Raw genomic sequence first — 23,336 nt, 5'->3', positions numbered from 1 at the left:
TATAAGTTTCCTTAGATAAAAACCGTTGTTCACTAAGGAACCCAACAAAAAAGAATAATCCAATTAGGTGCACTCGTTCTTGAGTTATGAAAAACAATAAAAAAGGGATTAATTTTTATTTAGATAGATAATTGTAGATACAATCCTTTTTCATCCAACCAACCATAGAATACAGAAGACTTATTTATTTTAAGTGGGTCAGATACATGTCATAAACTCGTTCAGATGAGCTTAAATTTTAATACACCTAATCTTCTGCTTGGAAATGTGGGCTCGTTGCTCGTTCACTGTTAACAGGTACAAAGGAAGCTAAAGTATTTATTAGGATAAACAATTCTTCCCTCTAGGTTTTCATGGCTAATGTTATAGAATAGGTGAAGACAAATTACAATAATTTATACTTCTATCAGGTGTATGCAGAGTATGTTTTAATGCGTAGTGTCTCTTGTCATTTTACAAAAAAATAGACTTATTTAGCTAAAAATAACAGCTTATTCGTAAACTGTAGTTTGTTTTTGGTTTTATATCTAAAAGTTGAAGCATGCATTATAAAATCTACTCTAAACAAAGTGTTATAACTAGAACTACATCTGAGCTTTTTGAAAATTAGTTTTACCATTTTTATATTTGTGAGGATGAAAAACACATTTTGGTTCCTGCATTACCGAAAGTCGATGTTCCAATGTTATGGTATTATAATTTATTTCAATATTTCTCCTTAAAATACATAAAATATATGTAATATTTACTTAAAATAATAGCAGAGTCAAAAACTGATAAATTAAATTCCGTACCTGTATTTGTTGTTGGTAGTGAAACTGACAATATAAGCGTAATATACGGGTTACTATAATCATCCATAAACTATTTTCAAAATATATCATAGGCAACGTAAATATATTTGAGGCTTGTGTAAAGAATCATTACATATCTTGTAAAACATTTAAGGGAGAATGGTCATAGTTATAAATCTTTAGTAATAAAAAAAAAAAAAATTTATTTTGCTTGAAAAATCAAATGTTTTTGAAATAGCATAACTGGAAAATGCCACACGAATGTTTTGGCGAAACCTAATATATTACCTGAAGTAATGGTTTTTATTTCGTGCTGCAGTGCCTTCAATGGGAAGTACGAATACCGTTCTAACAGGAAAGTATTGCAAGTATCTTCGTTCTGTGTTGAAGGAGCAAACAGCTGATAGAAAGACATGCAATTAAATAAGCCAGCCGTTATTGTCTATCCATTAACTTTAGATAATTTAGCTGCATATAGTGGTCTCATCCAACTGTACTATTTTATGAAGATCGTTACATTGACGCGTCAAGGGCATACCTTAAAATGCAAATGATTTTATGGAAATTTACTTAGTTTTTCTTTTGATGGCTCTTCTACAGACTAAGAAATTTCTTAAGATACCTCTACCAAGCTTCTACGCCCAGCAGTTCTCTCAAATTAGTTAAGACAAAGTTTCCAATTAAATAAATAATTTCCTCCATGTTAACCTAATTGGTGAAAACCCAACTTTGATGGAATTTCCTGCCCAAACTAATAAAGATTTCAAAAAATTAAAACCACTTTGCAAAACTACAGATCAGGGTTATTTTGTTACACTTTAATCATCAAAATCGGTCTAAAAATGAGGAAGGAGCTCTGTTTACAAAAATCGGCTTAGCGTATTATATATATATATATAGATATGGATAGATAGATAGAAGATATAGATAGATAGATAACCAACAAGAATTGTTTTTTTAGGGTATCCCGGAACTCTCTACCAATATTTTAGGGCATTGTTCCTGAGTAAGAAACATCTAAAATCATATTTAAACTGTCCAGAAGTCCTTAGTTACTCACACAGCCGCCATTTTTTTTACTTAAAAATACGAAATTAAAAATTTGCACAAACATTTATGACAAGTAGGCAAAGCTACAAGAAAATTAGGGAAATTTTTCAAATTCATCAAACAAAATGGCGGCCATTTAAAATTTTGTTTCTTAACTAACTCTAAAACCGTTGATTTTATAAACTTTTTAAAATCACCACCATTTTGTTTTATGTATTTGAAAAACTGTCATAATTTTTTTGTAGCTTTTTCTCGTTCTTATAAATGTTTTTGCAAAGTTTCAATTCTGTATCCATAACACCTTTTTAGAAAAGTAAAAAATAAGTGAAAAACAAAATGGTGGCCTTGTGAGTAACTAATGACTTTCGGACAATTTAAATGTGATATTTAGATATGTTTCTTATTAGAAACAATGCCCTAAATATTGGTAGAGAGTTCTGGGACACTCATAACTAGAGGACGAGTTATTGTTTATGATTAGATCGTTTATTCGGTTAAACAGGGTTTTAAATGACTGAAATGACAAGAAACAAATTGTAAACAAAACACGACCCCTACAGTGCCCCGGACAGAACTAACAATAAAAGTTGCTTCAGCTGTTCCGTAAGGATGGGAAATCTACTATGGGAGTGTGTTTTATCTATGGTAGTACTAATGAAACGCCTTTTGATTAAGCTGGCGGAAAACAGCTATTTTCTGGACTAAATCCTCGCGTGGGAAGTTTGTTAAAACAGTGTAGTGTGGCGTAAAAGCAATTACTCCATTTTTAAGACATGATTGTAGGTACATTTTTCCCGGAGAGTGTGTTCAAAAATTGTCATAGAGACTGTGAGGCTTAAATAAGAGCGTGATTATTGAAACTCGTGAGTATTTGTCCTAAACAAAATAACGTCATACCTCGATATAAAGTCAGCAGTGCTCGGTGACAACTAATTCCCCCCTGTCATAATTAATGAAAAATCATAGTTACTCTAAATATTCTGGACACACTTCAAGTTAGGCACAAAAGTAAGGTAGTGTCACGGTATTTCATTCTACGATACTGTTTTTAAGTGTATCGATATTTGTTATATTATTATTTTCTCTTTTACGTATTTTTTAAATTTAGTATCCAATTTCAGACGATTTACACATTTTTGTAAAACGTAAGTTTACAAAATGTCTGGATACTTCATACATGCAAAGGGAATTTATATTTCAAATACATACGTAATATTTATCAGGATCGAACCCCCGAGCTTCTAACTAGCAGTCGATTATTGTATCCAATAATGTAGCAAGCTTAGTCACACATTCGAGAAAAGTCTTTGTTTTGATAAATCTGGCTATAACGTATAGTCAATGCTATAACTTAACACTATAGTAAAAGCATTTGTCTACACGACAGTAGCGAATCCATAGTCAAAGATACAAATAAGTTTTTAAATAAATAAATGATCTGGCCAATTAAACAGCTGATCTTATTAGGTAAAAAATAAAAAAATATCACCTCTCACCAATCGACACTCATCACTCATATTTTTTGTTAAAATAACACCTAAAATACGTTCCCATCTCAATTGATAATTGATAATAACCTTTACAACCAGCCACACGTGTCAAGTTCCTTATAGTCAAAACGGTCAAAACATTCGCAGAGGTCAAGGACAAAACAGCAGACGATGACGTCAGTTGTCGATCAGCTGATTGTCTTTATATAACAGCTGGTCAGTTCTGCCCGCGGCAGTCCTCGGACAATTGCATAATTATAAACCACAGCCAACACGATCTGTGATTAGTGTTACAAGCAGGGCGGTAGACTTTGATGGGAGATGTTGCCGGGCAAAGATAAGTGGGAGGCGAAAACATGCAGAAATGGAGGGAAATTTAGGAGGGTAAGATCGTGGGTGGAATAAACATGAGTGTTTATAATCTCTACATGATATTCAGCGAATCGGAATATCGAGTTAGAATGATAGGAATGATCTTTGATACTTCGTCTAACCTATAATGTTATTGATGGATGATATACCGAAGCTGTCAGGTTTATGGAGCTGCAAAAGACATGTAGAGGTCTTAAATCTTAAAAACTAATAACCCTCGTCCGTCACTGAGCATTTCACAATCATTAAAATAGGTTTTGTGTCATGATCATTGATAGTGTTTATAACCAATAAATTAAACAAATACTGTAAAATGACGAAGAGTGGAGTAACAGGTTTTGAAGTTGAATTTTAGTACTGAAACTAAGATTACAAACCCCATCTTAAAATCTTAAACCTGCAATGAACCTATCTATTTTCTTCTTCTTTGAAACGCGTTCAATATCATACATATATAATTTATGAAATAGCAAATTTTCAAGTGAATGGTAATTTGGAGTAAACCGCATTGGAAACATGTGACGATTTGAACTGTTTAGGCTGTGATGTCAGTTGGTTCTCGCTGGTAAAACCTGTGGAAATATTACGTGATTCAAAACACACTCGCCTTGGGGGATATTCCACTTTTAAGCATTTACGTGATGTGTCAAAGGAAGAGTGATTTCTTACCGTCTTATACTGGCCTTGTAGAGTATAGTACAGAGTTTGTATTTAGTGTGGGCCTAAGTAACATTAATCCCACAATGATAGGTGGTGAATCACACTTTTTTACAAAATATATTTACTTTATGGTCAGAATAGGATACTTTGAGCATTATAAAAACTTAATAAGCGCTAGACACGGGTAAAAGACTAAAAACATTCTTGAAATGTTGTAAGATTAAATATTAATAAAAAATGCCATTATCAAAGATATTTTGTGATATAATATTGTAAAAATAAAGACTGCTCCAAACGTGTTCCGATTAAACAACATAACTAGCTGTGAAACCGTCTGGGCTTACATGATGCACTTAGATATACAGGGAGATCGATAATCTGACTGACGTATAGGCTTATTTAAATACTTAAAATTCCCTAGGGCTACGGCCCGTAGCCATTCAATGTTTCAAGGTAGAACATTTTAAAGTAAATATTGATTAGTCTCAATGGAAAAATTACACCTGCTTTCAAAATTTATGTTTAATTTAATTGTTGATCATGCTATTTATTTTTCTTGCCATACAGGTAATCGAATTAAACCAAAGACAATTGTATGAAATTAAAGTGGTACAATGAGGAGTTTTGTTTTAATTATCACTGGTGGGCTTATAAGTACAGTAAATTTGATCGCATTATTCTTTTGTGCGCTATGTTATACCGTAGCGAAGAACGAGTAAAGTAACTAGCAAATTTCACTTGTCATTCATAGAGTCTTAACAAGTAAAATTAAGTAAAGGAATAAACAACTTAGGTACATACTTCATTTATAATTAAATACGTTGTAATTTCTATAGCAATAAAAACGAAAGAGTTGTTTATGTAAAAAAAAACTTTGCAAAAATTGACAATGAAAGGTTATAGAATTCAAAGCTGTATAAAGTATGTGTCGATGCTAAATAGTTTTGTTTTTATCTTAAGAAAATATATTACAAACAATAGCAGGATATCAATATTACTAGTTGTTTTGCAAACCTCAACATAGACAACTTTTTAAGGCTTTAAAAAGACAATTCTAAATCATGCGCATTTCAAATTGGATTCCTTATTAGTTCAAGTCAACTTCTTTTTCCCTGTTATATAGAAATCTACAATGTATAAATTTGTATATACAAATTTAAATTTTTTCTAGTTCAGACATAAAACTGTCTCATGGATACTCAAGACATCTTGTATACATTTTCTAGTTAGACGTTTTGTGGTATACTATGTAACCTAATGTACCTAAGACGATTTCTGTATCAACAACTACGCTTGGTTACAAACGATAGTTTTCATAATTACAGAAAATATTGAGTTATTTTATGCATTTTATTTTCCCAAGTAAACATCCTACAATTATTTTGTTTCAATAAGTTCCTGACATAATTGTTTTTTGGCCACTATAGATGGTTAGTTTACTGATTTTATCCGTTGAAAAACTCTTGATCGTGTTCAAGGTGTTTGGGGCACCTTCAAGTTGGGAACAAATTACGTAACTTTAACCTTGAAATGTATCTCTTGACATTACGCATCCCTGTTGTGTAATTGACGGGTTCCAGTCTAGAGTAGATCAGCTGTTAGTGTGTGTGCTATGTTAACATATGTTTTATTTAAATTTTATTTCTAACATGTGTTCAAATAATTATTCTTTTGTTTACTTGTTGAATTGTTTATGTTTACTTACAGATTGTGATTTAATAAAAACTTACTTTCTATTTTCTTATACAAAATGTGAACTTTTATTAGTAAAATTATTGGAATCAACAGTGTTAAAACCATTAAATTTTATACCGTAGTCCAGCAGCTTTTCTCTTGATAGTCAAAGGTTCTATTAAGAAGTTCACACTTCTTATAGATGCATTTATCCCGGGCCAGTTGAAGAAAGTGTTTTGTCATACTGCAACAAAACAGTTGTTTTTAATGTATGGGTTGCGGGAATAAAGTAGTTCCTAAAGAATAAGTTTTGATGGTTATGCCCGGAATCGGAACCGTGCCTCTCGCATCAATGTCCGAGATCCTAACCACACGACTATAGCTACACACCCAAAAAGATTTATTGGTAAAGTGTTCATTTTCATCTAGTATTATTACCAACAAGTAAAGAACGCACTTCAAAATTTACTCTGAATTATAGATAAATGTTAGTTAATACCAAACGTAAACGGGCTTTAACTTTCTATTTATAAATTGTTTGTATTGTAAATATTTTTTTTACTATTTATGTTGTTATTTTTATTGTTATTGTTCACTATTTGTACAACTATTACTATTTTGTTTCCTGTTGCCGTTGGGAAATAAAATAAAATAGAATAAAATAAAACACAACATAATAATCAATGATCTTTACAATAATACGGGCCTACTTGTAGCATCTAAAGTTTGCGACAAAAATTTCCTCTCCTCCTAAATTGTATCATGAAAAAATTAAGAAAATGAACATAAAAAATTTAAATTTAGGTGTAAAATGCTTTTATAAAGAACGTACGCCTGATTACCTTTATTTATACATTAGCTTAGGAACGTTTTAAGTTACTGCAAGGTTCTTCAATCCAAGAAAACTTACATCATAGACTAATCAATACAATTAGACTTCTCATCCTATTATACATTTAAAACTCGCTTTTCGTGTCTAGTCCATGTTGGCGACACTGATCGCTAGTGTCGCTGAAATTTAGTTTATATTATTTTAGGGTTAATTACACGATTTGTGATTTACTGTTTGGTTATATAACTAGGGAACGAGTTATTGTTTATGATTAGATCGTTTTATTTTGTAAAATGAGGTTATAAATTACTGAAATAACAAGAAACAAATTGTAAACAAAACACGACCTCTGCAGTGAAAAGTTATATATGGGTGGAAGTAACAAAAAAATTTTGCTCCAGCTTTTCCACAAGGGTGAGAAATCTACTAAGAGAGAATGTTTTAACTATGCTTACATCTATGTGATCAGTACATTTCAGCATTTTATATTTCATACTCTTTTGATAGGTTAAATTACTTAAATTCTGTTTCGCAGCAGCACGTGTTATGAAAGACACAAGCAGGTTACAGTGTTACCATGAAGTAACAACATTTTTAACTTTAATTTTAGAGTACTCAAAAATATGCAGAGTTTGAAAATTGAATTTTATAAAAGTAAATTAAAGGAATTGATCCAAAACGACTCAATCAAACAAACGAAGTGAAATAATTAATTATCAAATGTAGTCTATACCGTTAAACGATTTGTAAATATAAAATAGTATGTAAGAGTGAATAGCCATCGAAGGGATGAACCATATCCGCGCGTGTTTTACAACACATGGTTGAATAATATTTGTATAAAAAATGTTTTATGTGAACAAAAAAAAAATATTTTTTTATTCCCTATTATCTTCTCATTTTAATACGTGGAAAGGTTTTTTTTCACAGATTCTAAATCAATTATTTCACGGATTTTCATACAGTAATTCTTCTGTTGAAAGAAAGATAATTTTGAGAGGACGGAAACTTTGAAGCCAATTTTAATTTTCGGTTTCTGAATTTCAGAAATTGAGTTTAATTTTGAAAAGTCTAACAGCCGACTTTAACATTTTAAGTTTGTTTCAGTACAAAATAATTTAGTTTAACGAGCAACTGGCTTTCTATCTCTAAACTGTCACTGAAATGTTTATGCTTTGTTCAAGTTGTTTACAAAAATATTAAGCGTTGGTATATTTTTATGATCAAACAAAAATAATTTTCCTTACAATAAAGGATTTGCTTTTTCAGGACATTTAATGTAACTCGGGGATCTGTTTAATGTCTTCGGGAAATGTAATCTTTAACTTTATATCCTAATATGTTTAATTTAATTAGGTTTCATCTTAAATTTAATTTGTGTGAATATAAGTTTATTCCATACGGATTTGAACTCCTGCTAACACATTTTTTTCAGCAAACTATCGTTAGATTATACACATTATAAGTGGTTTACACGTTGATAGTTAGTTTTACTTTATAATTCAATGTCCATCTGATATACCAACGTTTTGGTTGGAAATGAAAATTTAATGAAGTATGCATTATTGGTCTCTACAAAACCTGGTGTGCAAATGGCTGTCAAGAGAAACCAAAATCAACATACCATATCATAACTACCACAGTATTACGGTTCAGAAACCTACTTGGGCTCTGGACAGTTAATAAAAAAAGCTTATTGTTTTGTTGTAATAGATTGAAGAGAAAAATATATGAATCTGTATGAAGATAACGAAGGTTAGAATTTTTTTACAATGCATAATCAAGCCGTGCTGAAAGGACAACTTGTTGTAAACAATATCATCTACATGATACATCTACCTATATAAAATTCTTATATTACGTCCAACTAACCAATCATAAATAATTAGGGTAAAATACATGTTCAACATTAGTGCAAACCATACGTAGATATTCAACCATATTTTATTTCAATACAAAATTGGCTGCACCTGTTTATATACACTGCATATCCGATTTAGCTTCTAGAAGTCATCTCTAAAATTTCGTTACTTAAAATTAGTTTACAAATAAATAATTTTTCGTACTCAAAATGATACAAACACGATTCCAATCTCAGTTATAAACTGTCACTTTAGCCAGTTCAACGCAATAAAAACCAGAGATTTGTCCCTGAAATTGAACAGGTCCCACGTTTACCTGGGTCCAGTTTTTATCAGTTTATCACTGAATCACGTGACCTGGGATGTCCTGTAAAGTCAAGGTCACGGATTGCACCAGAGTACGGTGTACAATGTATATAAGCCCGGTCACGGTTTAGTCGACTAGTTGCCGGTCATCTACTACCACCTACAACATGTCTTCTACTAAGGTAAACAATTTTCGAAATTTGTCTTTAGTTTTCAGTCTGTTTTGGCTGTTTGTTACATGTTGTGATGCTTTGACAACGTTAGTTGTACGAATAACCTTCTTAAGAATTATTATTTCACACTCATCTAAACAAATCATACATTAATACAAACACTTCCCAATAAAAAAAACATATAAAGTATTTACGCAAAAGTACCCTATTATACTGTATATACTGTACCCTTTAAATATCTCTTCCAATTTTATATATCATGGGCAATGGTTGTTATGCATTATGGAGCTGTATAACAGTTTAAACTAAATCTTTTGGCACTGAAGTAGATGTTTTCATCTATATGGACCATCTGTACCACATTTTCATAAATGATATTCTAAGATGACTAAATTTTTAACGTGGGGTATTTAATGTCTTGTTCTGTCCAATGATTAAACACACTACCTTATTTTCGTCCTTAAGGACCAGTTGAAGACAGTTTCAAAGTATATTTCGTTCCGGCTTATGTAGAGGTTGTATTGTTGTTTACTGTTTAAGAAAAAAAAATGGCTAACTAAAGTTTATTTATAACATATTGTTTAACAATTGCGTAATAACTAATTATAAATTATTTTATAGTCAAAGAGTAAGAGTAAGGTACAAAATGTAAAATGTAATAAAGAGATGTACTTTTAAAATATGCTTCAGGTTTTACAAAAGTTAAAAAAATGCTAATGTTACTATTCGAGGTTAAAAATAGTTTCGTGTAAATTGGTTTACATAAAACCTTTTTAAAATATAAATTGTATAATCAAACAAATGGTTAAATTAGTTTTGACTTTGCAGCCATACTATAATATTAATTTAATTGCCTAGTCCTTATTTTTTAAATCTATAAACCATTGTCCTTGATTAATTGACAAGTAGCCCTCTTATCCTGTTTATAAAAATCTAAGGCATGTTTTAAAATGTGTTCCAATTCGGTTACATTTTAGTAAGCGACTTGATTTTTATACCTTATTAGCCATTATACCCGTGCTTCACAACGGGAAAAGAATTATTATTATTCCATAGATCTGCTGTCTGTAGATACACTTTTAGTAATCCACTAAAAGTATTAACTTCAAATATTAACTGGCTACTTTCGTTTCCCAGACATTATTTTTTGGAAAATAAACAATTTTTTATAAACATTTAGGAAAAAAGAAAGTCAATAAGTTAATGAATTACGCACTTAAAAATAAAACTCCTTATTCACTAACTATCAAAAATTATTTATTAAATTTAAAACATAAACATAACTGTAAACAATCCTACTTTGACAGTTCTAATTTTGTATCACAGCTGCTTGGTTGAAATTAGCAACTAACTGTTGTCATAAATTTAGACAATTGATAGTGCTGCTATTAATTATGACCAACCAATGCTATTGATCATCACATAATCAAATTGTTTAGTTAAAACAGTTGGTAAGATTCTTTAATCATTTAAATATGAGTACTCGTAAGGTTAACATGGGAAACTCCATATCTACTGGGGCGGAGCCCTTTTAACGGATCTGCACCAAACTTCACACTTGAATAATTCTTAATTATGGCTGAAAATTTCATTGCAATCTGTTGAGTGGTTTCCATGGTTGAGTCCATAGGGTACATACATACATACTTCCTCTTTTATAGATATAGATTAGAGAGGTTTTCTGCTTAGCTCTAGGTATAAAACTAGAGAACGACCAATACATTTTAAATACTATCGTTATATTTAACTAAAGCAATTTTGCAATATTCGAAGTTCAAGGAAAACTAAGTCCATATGATTAATAAATTTAAGATTACTCTTTGGGGTTTATAAATCTATTTGATCGCCCAGCCTAAAGCTAAAGTTATAATTTGTTGCTTTAAACTTTAATTCATAAACTCTCAAATACCTAACCATTATTATACAATATACAGTAGACATATACGTCCCTAAAACATTAGTGCATGTAAATAAATCAAAATAACAAACTTTATTTTAAAAATCAATTTCTTTCCACGACATATATAAAATAAACAGTCTAAATAGTTTATGAGTGAACAATTTGTACATTTTAACTTACATAGGTTAAGGTTGGCCGTTCTTTTCAAGTAATCGTGGGCAGGCTTACTCATATTATTAACCCTCGTATAGAAAAATATGTATATAATTAAAAAAAAATGTTTAAAATAGGTCTCTTTTTAAAAAATAAAGTAGTTTTTAATATACTAGGCATTTTATTCTATAAATAATCTTCCACTTATTTTCAAAATTATTCTGATTTATTTTATTTACATTGAGTCAGTAGGTATTGTACGATATCTTATCTTCATTGTCACATAGACAAGAACAAGTGTTAATAAAGGCGTTTAGAATTTAATCTAATGACCACTTCAGGAAAGGTTTATTGAAATAATGGATTTTGTCATCCATAGGATCTTTGAAGAAAAAAAAACTTAAAGTTGTAAGTTCTCAACTAATGACATCGTATATGTTGCAGGTTATTTCTCTCGTCTTGGTGTTGATGGTCGCCATGACCTTGACCTTCGTCTCTGCCCAGTACGGCGGCTATGGAGGTTATGGAGGATACGGAGGAAGAGGATATGGTGGATACGGAGGAAGAGGATATGGTGGATATGGGGGAAGAGGCTACGGTGGATATGGTGGAGGAAGGGGTCGAGGAGGATATGGGGGATACGGTGGATACGGACGGTACGGTTAGAAATGATGGCTACTTATTGAAGATATCTGTGTACATAATTGAGATTGAGTATTGTGATACATTTTTGTTATTAAAAGTTTATTAATGTATACTTTGGAGTTGTTTTACATTTTTAACAACCTTTTTTAATATGTTTTTGGATTTATGTCGTAGAAACACCTGAAACTTCCATTAAAAGAGGCAAATATACTTTAAATTAAGTTTGATATATACAATACAAATAAATTCATATTGTAGTTAGTTCCATTACAACTACATATTTTGCGTTTTCATGATTTTTGAACATAGATCTAATAAGGCTACAACTAAGTTGGGATAGCTGAACAACTATTAATAATGTACAGAACCTAGTAAATTTACCTTACATTATTAATTTTACCAACTTCAAAAGGATTAATCTATTTCCACAGCCTTATTGTAGTTAAGCTGTTTTATTCCATCAGTTGTATTTTTGTTGCTACGTATTCCAGTTCTAGAAAGTGTTTTTACTTTATATCAGTCACTGTATAATGAATATACCTACAAAAATATGACTATAAAGTATATTTTGATAAAGTACTAATAACTGGCTGCTACGTAATAGTGTTTACCAACTGAACATCTCTCATAGTGGTAATAACTGCTTTCTCTTTTCATAAATAAAGAAAAAACCTACTTCATACTTAATAAAAAATATTGAGTGTAAATGTCTTAAATAATTGTAGGAAATGGTCACAGACAAAGTAAATGCTACACTGTTGTACTCAATTAATACATAAGCTAACATGATCGTTGTTACCAAGCTTGAAAAATAGTTTGAAACCAGACCTATTCTGAAAGCCTTTCAAACAATTATTTCTGGCAAAAAAAGTTTACTAATAACCATCAAGTCAATCATCATCTCCTGTTTTGCTAAAGAAATCATACACAATAGATCCACCAATGTTTGGGAACATTTTTTTAAACTAAGTATTAAGATGGAAAAATTCCATATACAATATTGTAATTGAAAGATTGTTCCCTTTAAATTGACGTAGCATGTTCACTTAACTTTTGACCTTCATTGCTTGTTTGCATGTTTACTTCGTAAAACTTTCCCGACAGTAAATCTTTCTGTCAACTACTTATTCATCAATCATCATGTAGTCACAGAGTATCCCAGTATGTAAGCTAATACATCATTGATAATATATGTTTATCTACTGTAGTTTATTTATTCCCTTGATTTATTGTAATACTTACCATTTAGATTAAATAAGTTTGGGTTTTTATCTTAATAGGTTTAAGAACTATTGAAAAGACATTTTATACACATATTCGACAAGTTACATATTAGATTTCTCCTTTGTTCTCTAACAAGAGGTTTTGGGTCACCTTATGTACATTTCGCCAGCTGTGCGACATCGTCAGGGAATCTGATAACATATACCTTCATGTCACTAACTTACACTACAATTGCTTATTGTTTATACACACAAAACATTTGTCACAGCTATCACGGTCGGGCCAAACAGGTGACTCCTGGACGGACACGGTCTTTCCTCCTTCGGTTAATTTCTTACTCTAAGTAAAGTCAAGTACTCAAACCCTAGTCAAAAACTAGACTGAGTTATTTACCTTGAAACATTAATTATAAAATTAATTTATACAACAAAAAACTTTTAAAGGAACAAGGTTGACATCACTAACCACTACAAGTATACAAACAACATTTATTTGACAGACAAAACAATAAGTTTGAAGCGAATTAAGTAAATTCTGTAATTACAATACGGTTAAGCTCTGAAGATCATGGGACTATCCGTAGTACGGATTGCCCCCATAGCCGATGTTGAGGCCACCGTATCCACCATATCCTTGTCCGTATCCACCGTAGTTTTGTCCTCCCCGTCCGAAAGATCCCTGGCGACCTCCGCCGTACGATCCTCTACGACCTCCGTAAGATCCTCGTCGTCCACCTCCATAACCTCCCCCTCTGCCAAAGCCCTGGGCGGCCGTGTATCCTAGGAGGAGTAGAAGCCACAGGGCAGCTAGGAGTTTCTGGAAGGTAACAGAGAATATGTTAAATTACAGAGCCACTATTTACTTAAATGTTTTCATCATCGTCACCTCTGAGACGTCAACACCGACTGGGTATTGAAGCATATCATTTATTAACACACCAATGATCAAGGACAGTTCGATCCATTATCAGGATACACAGCTTGTACAGGTTCGAATCGGTAACCAGTAGATTGTCAGGTGAAAACTGTAGTCATATATTAAAGGGAGTAGACACCAGACAGAGTAGAGAGTATGTAAACTCTATTTAATCTATGATATAACCACCTAGCTACTCAAAAATAGTTTTATTAAGAATATGTTTGTTAATTCTACAATTTTTTTGTTTCTTTACATTTTAATTGAAAACCCCTTTGATTATATTTGAGAAATATTTTAAGCGCTGTGAAACATGAATAGCCTAATATGTAGAAAATAATATCTAATTTTCAAACCTGTAACTATTTTGTAATAATATGAACGAAGAACGATGTTTAAAGTACTGTACCTCATTCGAACTATTTCTAAATATTTAGTGCCTTTTTACCTCATCCCAGCATGACTTTGCTACACATAATAAAATTTGAGTTCAGTAGACATTCATTAAAAAACCACAACATTCACCCTATGATACAAGTTTTCTTCCTTTCGAATGGGAGCTATGCTACAATTAAATTGACGCTAACCACTAACCAAACTACTAGAAAACTATAGATATATTCTTTATTGATCTCTATCATACTTCAATGTAAGTTCAAAACTAATCTATAAAGAATCTTTTTTCATAAGTATCTTAAAAAAATCTTACATGAATTTTCTGCACTAGCAGGTATACTTAGCGTATTTTATTGAGTAAATGGTGTAATGTTAAATGTGTAAAAGTAATTAAAAATTAAATCGTACTGAAATGTTCTCTAAACTCAGTCAATAACTGTATTACTGATTTAGCAATGCGCTGATTAGTAATTTTAAAAAGTAATCTCCTTGGCTAAGGGTAAGATTAATATAATAATGTGTACATTTTAGAATTAATTAACATTTCTGTCCAGAATTTAACCATATACCATTGACAAATTATGACACTGAGTGAAAAGTACTGTAAAAAGATACTGTGGAAAGAAAGTGGCTTTTTGTCTATTAACTATGGTATTATGTTAATCTCAAAGAGCAAATAGAATCGTTGCAAATGAGAAAACTTTTAACCGTAAACTATCTCTATATAGATGGAGATCCAAGATAAAATAAGCTTAAAATCAAATCAATTACGTAATTCTAAGCAAGGATAAACATTTTTTGCTGGAACGATGATAATTTGAATTTCATCATCAAAGATTAATAATAGAATTAAAGTTTTAAAAAGCCAAACTGATGTAGGCTAAATCCACGGTAAAAAAATTATTCATAAAATTTGGGCTTTAGAGATTTCAATGAAATAAATGGTATCATCAATCTGACACATACTTCTCCCATAAGCATGTTAACAACCTTTATCATAGGTATGCGAAAGGAGTAACTGCTATTTTATAGCGAAAATCACAAAAAGTTCATTAGCTTTTGAACCGTAATAGTTACAGCAATAGGGGGTTGCACTATTTTGTTTAGAATTGTAAGGGCATAACGTATAAATTTTAGTCAAAACCGGCGTTTTTCTTAAAATCTGACCTGTTGTTATTTTATGGTTTTATGGGAAAATAACTATTGAACCATAATTTTTACGGAAATGGGATTTGTACCATTTTGTTCAGAATTTAAAGGACTATAAAATACTAAATCTTCATACAAATCATTCGGCTTTTTTTTAAATAAAATTTTTCCGTTATGTTATGGGGTTTTATGAAAAAAATTATCATTAAAAACAATTTTAAAAAAATAAGAAAATTCTGGAGATACCATGGATTAGTACCTACACACCAAATTTCATCAAAATCAGACCACAGGTGGTCTCTAGCTCTGTACACATCCACACATAAAGACACACCCAGACATTACTTCGAAAACCACTTTTTTGTGTTCAGGGTTGACCAAAACGGATATATCCACTAAAAACTCAAACTCGAAAATGTTGACGAAATCTATACTTTATCCTTATACTAAAGGGAGAGAATGTAAAAAACATTCCGATTTGAACGTTTTTTTTATTCACTACTATTGGTTTGCTAGACATATTAGAAAACTCAACGAATCTTTAAAATGGAAACTGTGTTCTGTTACACAATTCAGAATTACATTCGCAACACTCGATATTCACACAATATTCCTTTTGTGAATAAGCACGCCATAATAATCATATAGAGTGGTACGTGAGAGTCTGATCTAATAAGTCCCGATTTATGAACGTACTTTATAACCAATATATACAAATGTAATGGAACTATTACCTACCTTGACTGGAGCAAACATTATTCCAAGTTGGAGACTGAAGACTGCTCGAACATAACTCACCCTGGGGTTTATATAGGAAGTTTTTCAGATTCAGGTAAATCGTAATCTGGCAAATTACTTCTCGGGGAATTTAATTCCTCAAGGTCTAAAATATGATGAGCTGCGGGCGTCAGAGACAGTCATGTTTGCGGTAGAGACTATGATTGTGTAATCATCTACTTACAACGTGGAAAAAAATAACAAACCGATCTTGCTGTGTATGGATGTTGTAGCACACAAGAGTCAATATTGATTCATAAAAGCATAGTTATAAAAATGACTCCTTAGTAAAGACTGTTTATAAGGCACTGCTCGGAAATAATGTGCATAAGGCACTGCTAGGAATGAATGTGCTTCAGAGCAGTGCCTTTCGGAGCCTCCGAATTTTTTTGCACCATTTATACTTTGAACATTTAAAGTGTAGTGCTTGATAAGGAAAGTATTAGATGAAATTCGTTTAATTAATTACTGCTAGAGAAAATTATAACTGAAAAAGATCTTACGTAAACATTAAAGTATACCAAATTGATGTACAGTAACTTTTAATGTTGTCTGAACAAAAGATCATAGGTGGGGTATTAATTGTAAAAACACACAAACTATTGAATGTAAAACCGTAAAAATTATAACTTCCAATGACAATTTTACTTGGATTGTTTTATAAAAGTATTTATTCAATTTAGGTGCAAGTTTTAGAATACTGTTTTTGAGTTAAGTTATGAAATAAAACTAAATGAAAATAATAACCAAATTTAGCAAAATGTCTAGAATTATCCATGGATACAACATGTCTGGATGTATAGGTTGAAAGCAAGGTAAGATGTGGTCTGATATTTGCTGAAATGTGAACTTGTAAGTTTTAGCCAAACAGAGAACAGATCCATATTTTAACATGATTTTTCCTAGACTCTCCAAGGTTGGCTACTATCAAAGTGGTATGTTTTGCATCTGAGTGCAGTAAACTTATATTCGTTCGAAATTGCCTTTAGGGTAAGATAATTTTAAATATTTTTATTCTATTTGCCTTTGCTGAACCTAATTTTAATAAAATCATCAAAATTAATGTTTTGTCACAAAGTTGTTTGAATTTTTAATAGCCATTTGTGCATTGAATTAACTCCTTCCTTCCTACATATAATGCAATGTCAATATTACTCAATAATTTCAATATATTGAAATTATGTAAGTTTTGTTCTTTAGGGTTGACGAATTTAACAAATACAAATTAATTTTATGTAATGCATACTGAGAAATCAATCGTGAAATTAACACTAAAATGTTTAAAAGAAGCCTACGAGTATAAAGGTAAAATGAAATGTAGAGGGAAGATTAATTTGATTTAATAAAATCCAAAGTGTGATGAAGATAACTTATACTGTAAATGTTTATTTATTTATTTTTACCTCCATCAAACTATTTTATTTAAAATGTATATATAAGATATCGTATAAGACTCGGAAGAAATCCTTAAAGGGACAATTTGGTAACCATTCAACCATAAGGAACAATCATAACACTTCATTGAATACAATTTAGCCAATACATTAATGTAACATTTATTTTGATTACCTGCTTTTAACTGAGTAATAAAATTAAACCGAACAATCTAACAATTGATCATTAAGTTAACTATTACTTCATTACATCATCAAATGAAAGAAAATTAACTAATACTGGAGACAAATAAATGAAAATTAGCAAAAATTCTTAAAAAGGAAAAAGATTTAGATTTTCTTGTATAATATTAGCTTTTTTCTTAGGAGAACTAGTAGGAAAATACATTTCTCTAGTGCTCCTAAATAAGTTTTATTTTCTACACTTATAAAAAATACAAAACTAAATTGAGTATGGGATACATATTGTCATTTGCAGTAAATAGGCACTTGCTGGTAGAAAATTGCAGTTGAATCCTCAAAGTTTGGATCTGTAAGCGTGGTTTTAGTAGTATCCATAACCACCATATCCAGGATAACCTCCTCCTTAACGACCATAGCCCCCGTAACCACCATTCCCTCGTCCTCTTCCACGATTACCATATCCACGACCACCATATCCACGACCACCTCCTCCACCATATCCGCCATATCCTCCTCCTGGATATCCGCCATATCCTCCATATCCTCCTCCTGGATATCCGCCATTTCCGCCATATCCTCCTCCTGGATATCCGCCATTTCCGCCATATCCTCCATATCCTCCGTACTGCGCTATTGCGTAACTCAGGGCTAGTGCGAATAGCAAACTCGCTAACAATATCTGAAATAAAATATAAAATTCAGTAGAATTCAAAATTGGGGGATAATTTTATCGACTGGTACAACTGATTGAAAAGTCCATAACCAAGTCTAATTTGTGAGTTTTGACTGAGTATGTACAAAATTCTAGCAAAATCATGTACCGCAGCTGGTCATCTGAGGTTATAATGCTGCCTAGGTAGGACACCATTTCGGTCCTGATAAAAGTCGGTACTGTAGTTTTTGTTTGTTTGAACATAATCCCACTGTCATGAATATTTTATTTTTTTAGTATTTTCCTGAACACAAACAACTGGTCTTGGTCAACAGAAGGTCACATAACATACATTTCACCTAATACACACCAATCTATCAACTTCTTTTCAAGTTTAAATGCTCCTTAGTAGCTTTTCATCCTAACTATGGGTAGTTTTACCCTTTTTGTAAACCTGTAGGTTTACATAAAGTTATACATTAAGGTAATTTCGAGCTGTGACTTAAAAATAATTTAGAACCTTCTGTAAGACTAGTAATTAACATTGTTTTACACACACTCACTTAAAATGGTTACGTTAATAAAGGCTTTAAATAATAAGGATGTACCGGTAGTTAAAAAGCTAATAAAATGACATGGTTTTTTATAAAATATTTATGAATACACGTTTTGGGAATAATTCATTTGACACAAATAATGCATCATTATTTTGTAAACATATAGGATAACGAGCCGATAACACTTAAAAAGACAAAATCTTAATAATTGAATCCTAATAATTTATTTTAATACTAGGAACACATTTGTTTATTTCACAGAAGTATACTTAGTAGATTAATAAATTGGACGAGTTATCGTTTAAATTGGTGAAATTGTATATGGTTACCTCTAATTCATATTATTTAGAGTCCATGCTAACATGTTGTATTGAGGAATTAAAAAATGCGCTGTAATATTTTATAATTCAAATAAAAAAATATAAAAAAATTTCGAAAAGAGGAGAACGTCATGTAGCGTTAGTTTGATAAGTATCCCAAGCTGTTTACTCTATTCATATATTCACGTAATTTTTAGAAGAACTTCTACTAGTCAATAAAACAAAGATTTCAACAGAACGCGAATCACCAACCTTACTTGTATCACATTACAGGCTTAGCCGCTTGAATGGGATTTTTACTTGTAATAAAGTGTGAAAGTTCTAGTTAGTTCAAGAGTTTAGCTGATGTTATACAGTAACATAACACTTACCTTTATTGCAGAAGCCATGTTGGATAAGATGAGGCGAACTGGTGGCTAAGCACAGTTGCAAGTCTCTTATATCTGCAAGATATCAATTAACGAAAGCGTCAGCAAAACACAGTGTTTAGTAAATTGCAGGAAAAGTTGCAAGATTTTTACTTCCAGGGTCAAGTTCAGTGAAAAAGAACAACTCACTAACTGTTGTACCGGTAAATCGTTGAAACGGAAATGGATAAAATGGGGGGAGGGATTTGGTAAACTTTTAGGTAAAAAGTATGTTTAGGTTTAGGGTTAGAAAATGAACCCCAATATCTAGAGTTACTTTCAAAATGAAACCCTTGCCAGACATTTCGTCCCATAGGAATTTCGAAGCCTATAGGTAAGTGTGTTTCATCTTGGTGATGTGAGAGTGCGTTAAGGTCGATCCAATATTTTTTCTCACTTTTATTTTATTTTTGCTCTTATTTTGTGTTTTGGTACATAGGATAAACTATAGTACAGGGTGGTTCTAATTTGTTACACTTTTGAAACTCTATAAATAAAAAAAACCATTCAACCTATCACCACGGATTGAAGAGTATTTAAAATAGGAGTTTCTAAAGTTTTGATTGACACCACTTTGGTAAACATAGTTGCAAAATTAGCCTCTACGTACATTTGTAGATTTTAACTACGATTTTAAATTAACTACACGCTTCCACCTCTCTAAATATCAAAAATTCATTCTCTACGTTGAATTGTCAAAATTTTAAGTAATACTGTTAGGGGTCAATTAGCCCTATAATTTACCTATCAGTTATTGTGTCCGCCATTATTGTAAGCTGCAAGGAACCGGCAAAAATCAAAAAGTGTTCTGTGTTTTAGAGTTTGGGGTGACTTCAATTCTAGAATAAATGTGTGCTGTGCAGCCAGAGGGGACACATACACTATAGCGCATTTATAGTTTTAGCTATAATATTTTAATCAAATCACCTGCCATTGTATACATACTTTTTTACGCCGCGTGTTTCATAGATTTTTAACTGTATGATCAATCTAAAACCGTATTTAATAGTATATTTCGTACCTAGGGCCGAAAATGAGGTTTTGCCGGCTCGAGATAGTTTTTAAGTTCGAGACGAAGTCGAGAACTTAAATCGATCGAGAGCCGCAAAACCATTTCGGTCCGTGGTACGAACGCTATTTTTCACCACACTATACCCTATTACCACTATTCACCACAATAATAATGCACACTGATAGTCAACACAACTACAACTTTAAGGTTATGTGAAGAAATAATTTGAGGAATCAGCAAAAATAAAAATATATAGTTGCTAGGCAACGGTGACAATAACACAATTCTATTGAAATGCTATGGATTTTGATTATGTATTTAAAATGCATTCATGTTTTAAGTAAGTAAGCGGACAGCTGATTTTGCGGCCCCGGCCTGTAAAAACCTGCTCGGTCCCCAAATTATGGACAGCTGGCATCGCCAGCAAAACCTAACTTTCGGCCACCAATTAACGTATGTAATACAGCCAAAAACATGATAGTGTGGTGAAAAATTTTAAAATGTCTGTAGAGGCTAATTTTGCATTTATGTTTACCAAAAATGTGTCATACCAAGCTTGAGAACCTCTTATTTCAATTGATTCTCTCCCCGTTGTATGGTTTTATATTTATAGAGTTTCTAAAGTGTAACAATAATTTAGAACCACCCTGTATTATATAGAACAATAATCAATTGAACTCCTGCCAGAATATGCTACTGCAAAATGATATACGAGTACATCAACTTTTAAATCAATTTTTGATTTGCAAAAATTCTAACATTAAACAACAGTACCTTCCATAAGTAATCTACTGTACCTTAGTATCATTTATCAATCGAAAGAAGGAACAAAGACAATGTTTACTTATTATCACAAGTTAAAACCTGTTAGTAAACACTAGAATTCTCGCTTGGGAAAATAAGTTAATTAGCATGCAAGGGAAAACAGACAAATTAAGTCCTGGCTGAAGACAATCGAACATTTTAACGACTCATTTCCGTGGTTCTAAGGAGTTTGGAAGTGGGAGTTGTCCAAGTCCAAGTGTATATGATTGTGGCGACTAGCGCCACGTCTGGGGGAAGTGCCTGCTCGCTGGGAGCATATACTTCCATCAACTCTCGACCTTGAGGTGGGTTGTGGAGTTCCCCTTGCGGTTGCTGCTGGAACGTGTGATTCGGTGATTCATCTGTAATCTACTGTAAGACTCTGTTACTCTGCTCCTGGTAGATTCATCAAGATGTTTGGGTTTAAATCTTCCTGTCCTTGAGCTGAACCACGAAATTATTTGTTTATAGACATTTCGCCAGAGGTAGGGAAGTGTTTTTGAAATAGTCAATTTTTGCCTTGTACTGTGTTAAACAGCTAGCAGATGTGTACAAAGGTAAAACTAACTGGTATTACAAACTATGGTGGTTTTAACAACTTAAAGATGCATGAAATATACGTATTATTTGTAGTTGAAGTTTATTTATAACCTAAAGTTGAAGTGAAGACCTTTGTGAAAATATCTAAGTGGTAAAGTTGGAGACTTCTTAGTCGAGGAAAATATTAACAAGTCCTCTCTTGTCCATTTACCATTCAATATTGTTAAGTTTGCATTTTCTAGCTTACAGTTTATAAGTTTATGTTATTGTATAGTGTATTTCTTATGTTTCTGAAGGTTAGAGTATGATGGGTTCCAATAAGTTTTGATATAATATATTTTTGTTCCACAATGTACCTGTTTTGTTGATACAATTTATTCAATGGTATTAAGAATAAATTTATTTTTTGTTTCATACTGTCATACTCAGGTTTTTTAAATATAACATTCGCCTATTAAGACTAATGATCAGTAAGTATTCAATGGAAATCAATCACCACTACCCTATTTTGTATATCGTCACCATCCTGTAAGTAAACAGTACAAGTGTTAATATATGAGTGTTATTGTACAAGTTGAAATACGTAATATGAAAAATAAGTACACTGAGATTGAAATCAATACTAACGTAGTTGATTGTACTTCATTCTAAATGTGTAGCACCATGCAATCCGTAAATAAAAAAGTAACGAGGCTTCTGAAATTCTTCTGCAATTTCATTTATATAGGCCTACTGCCTTTGTATTTGTAACAGCAACTTAATGTTTTATTCGATTTAAGTATACAAACTCAAAGTTTATGTTAATATAGGAATATAAAATGTAAATGCTTTCTTTTCAATAAAAAACGTACGAAAATCTGATTGAGTTATTTTGGCATTGATTGAGGTAATCTGCATGTTTTTAGATATAAACGCGTGTTTGTAGATGATATTTTACTGCAAACGGTGTAATTCCAACTTTGTACTTGTTTTACTCGCAAGTACTACTGTAACTTCTAACTCACACCAGTAAAAATTATGAATTAATTGTTTTCAAAACAAAATGTTCCTAAACTCTGTATTTTGAACTAAAATTCCATCAGAATTACATGAGGT

At 31.7% G+C, this 23,336-nt stretch overlaps 3 protein-coding genes across 3 annotated transcripts; 1 reads left to right on the top strand and 2 right to left on the bottom strand.

Annotated features, from left to right (window-relative positions):
- Window positions 1-9,145: 9,145 nt before the first annotated feature.
- Window positions 9,146-12,023, top strand: LOC128997351 (keratin-associated protein 19-2-like). Its single transcript, XM_054422989.1, has 2 exons — window positions 9,146-9,222; window positions 11,711-12,023. The coding sequence occupies exons 1-2, from the start codon at window positions 9,208-9,210 to the stop codon at window positions 11,930-11,932; spliced, it is 237 nt and encodes a 78-aa protein (XP_054278964.1). The 5' UTR covers window positions 9,146-9,207; the 3' UTR covers window positions 11,933-12,023.
- Window positions 12,024-13,609: 1,586 nt separating this feature from the next.
- Window positions 13,610-16,413, bottom strand: LOC128996105 (neuropeptide-like protein 31). Its single transcript, XM_054421219.1, has 2 exons — window positions 16,334-16,413; window positions 13,610-13,951 (listed from the first exon to the last, which is right to left on the bottom strand). The coding sequence occupies exons 1-2, from the start codon at window positions 16,349-16,351 to the stop codon at window positions 13,709-13,711; spliced, it is 261 nt and encodes an 86-aa protein (XP_054277194.1). The 5' UTR covers window positions 16,352-16,413; the 3' UTR covers window positions 13,610-13,708.
- A 1,746-nt stretch (window positions 16,414-18,159) lies between these two features.
- On the bottom strand, window positions 18,160-19,878 carry LOC128997194 (uncharacterized). The gene is made up of 2 exons (XM_054422791.1): window positions 19,850-19,878; window positions 18,160-18,628 (listed from the first exon to the last, which is right to left on the bottom strand). Exons 1-2 carry the CDS (start codon window positions 19,865-19,867, stop codon window positions 18,353-18,355), a joined length of 294 nt encoding a protein of 97 aa, XP_054278766.1. The 5' UTR covers window positions 19,868-19,878; the 3' UTR covers window positions 18,160-18,352.
- Window positions 19,879-23,336: the final 3,458 nt, after the last annotated feature.

The sequence above is a fragment of the Macrosteles quadrilineatus genome, unplaced genomic scaffold (genome assembly GCF_028750875.1).
Source record: "Macrosteles quadrilineatus isolate MER2022 unplaced genomic scaffold, UCM_ALF_1.0 Scaffold_6__1_contigs__length_79288215, whole genome shotgun sequence".
Lineage (NCBI taxonomy): Eukaryota > Metazoa > Arthropoda > Insecta > Hemiptera > Cicadellidae > Macrosteles > Macrosteles quadrilineatus.
The sequence above is the reverse complement of the archived record's forward strand: the minus strand, read 5'-3'. Positions and strand labels throughout refer to the sequence as shown.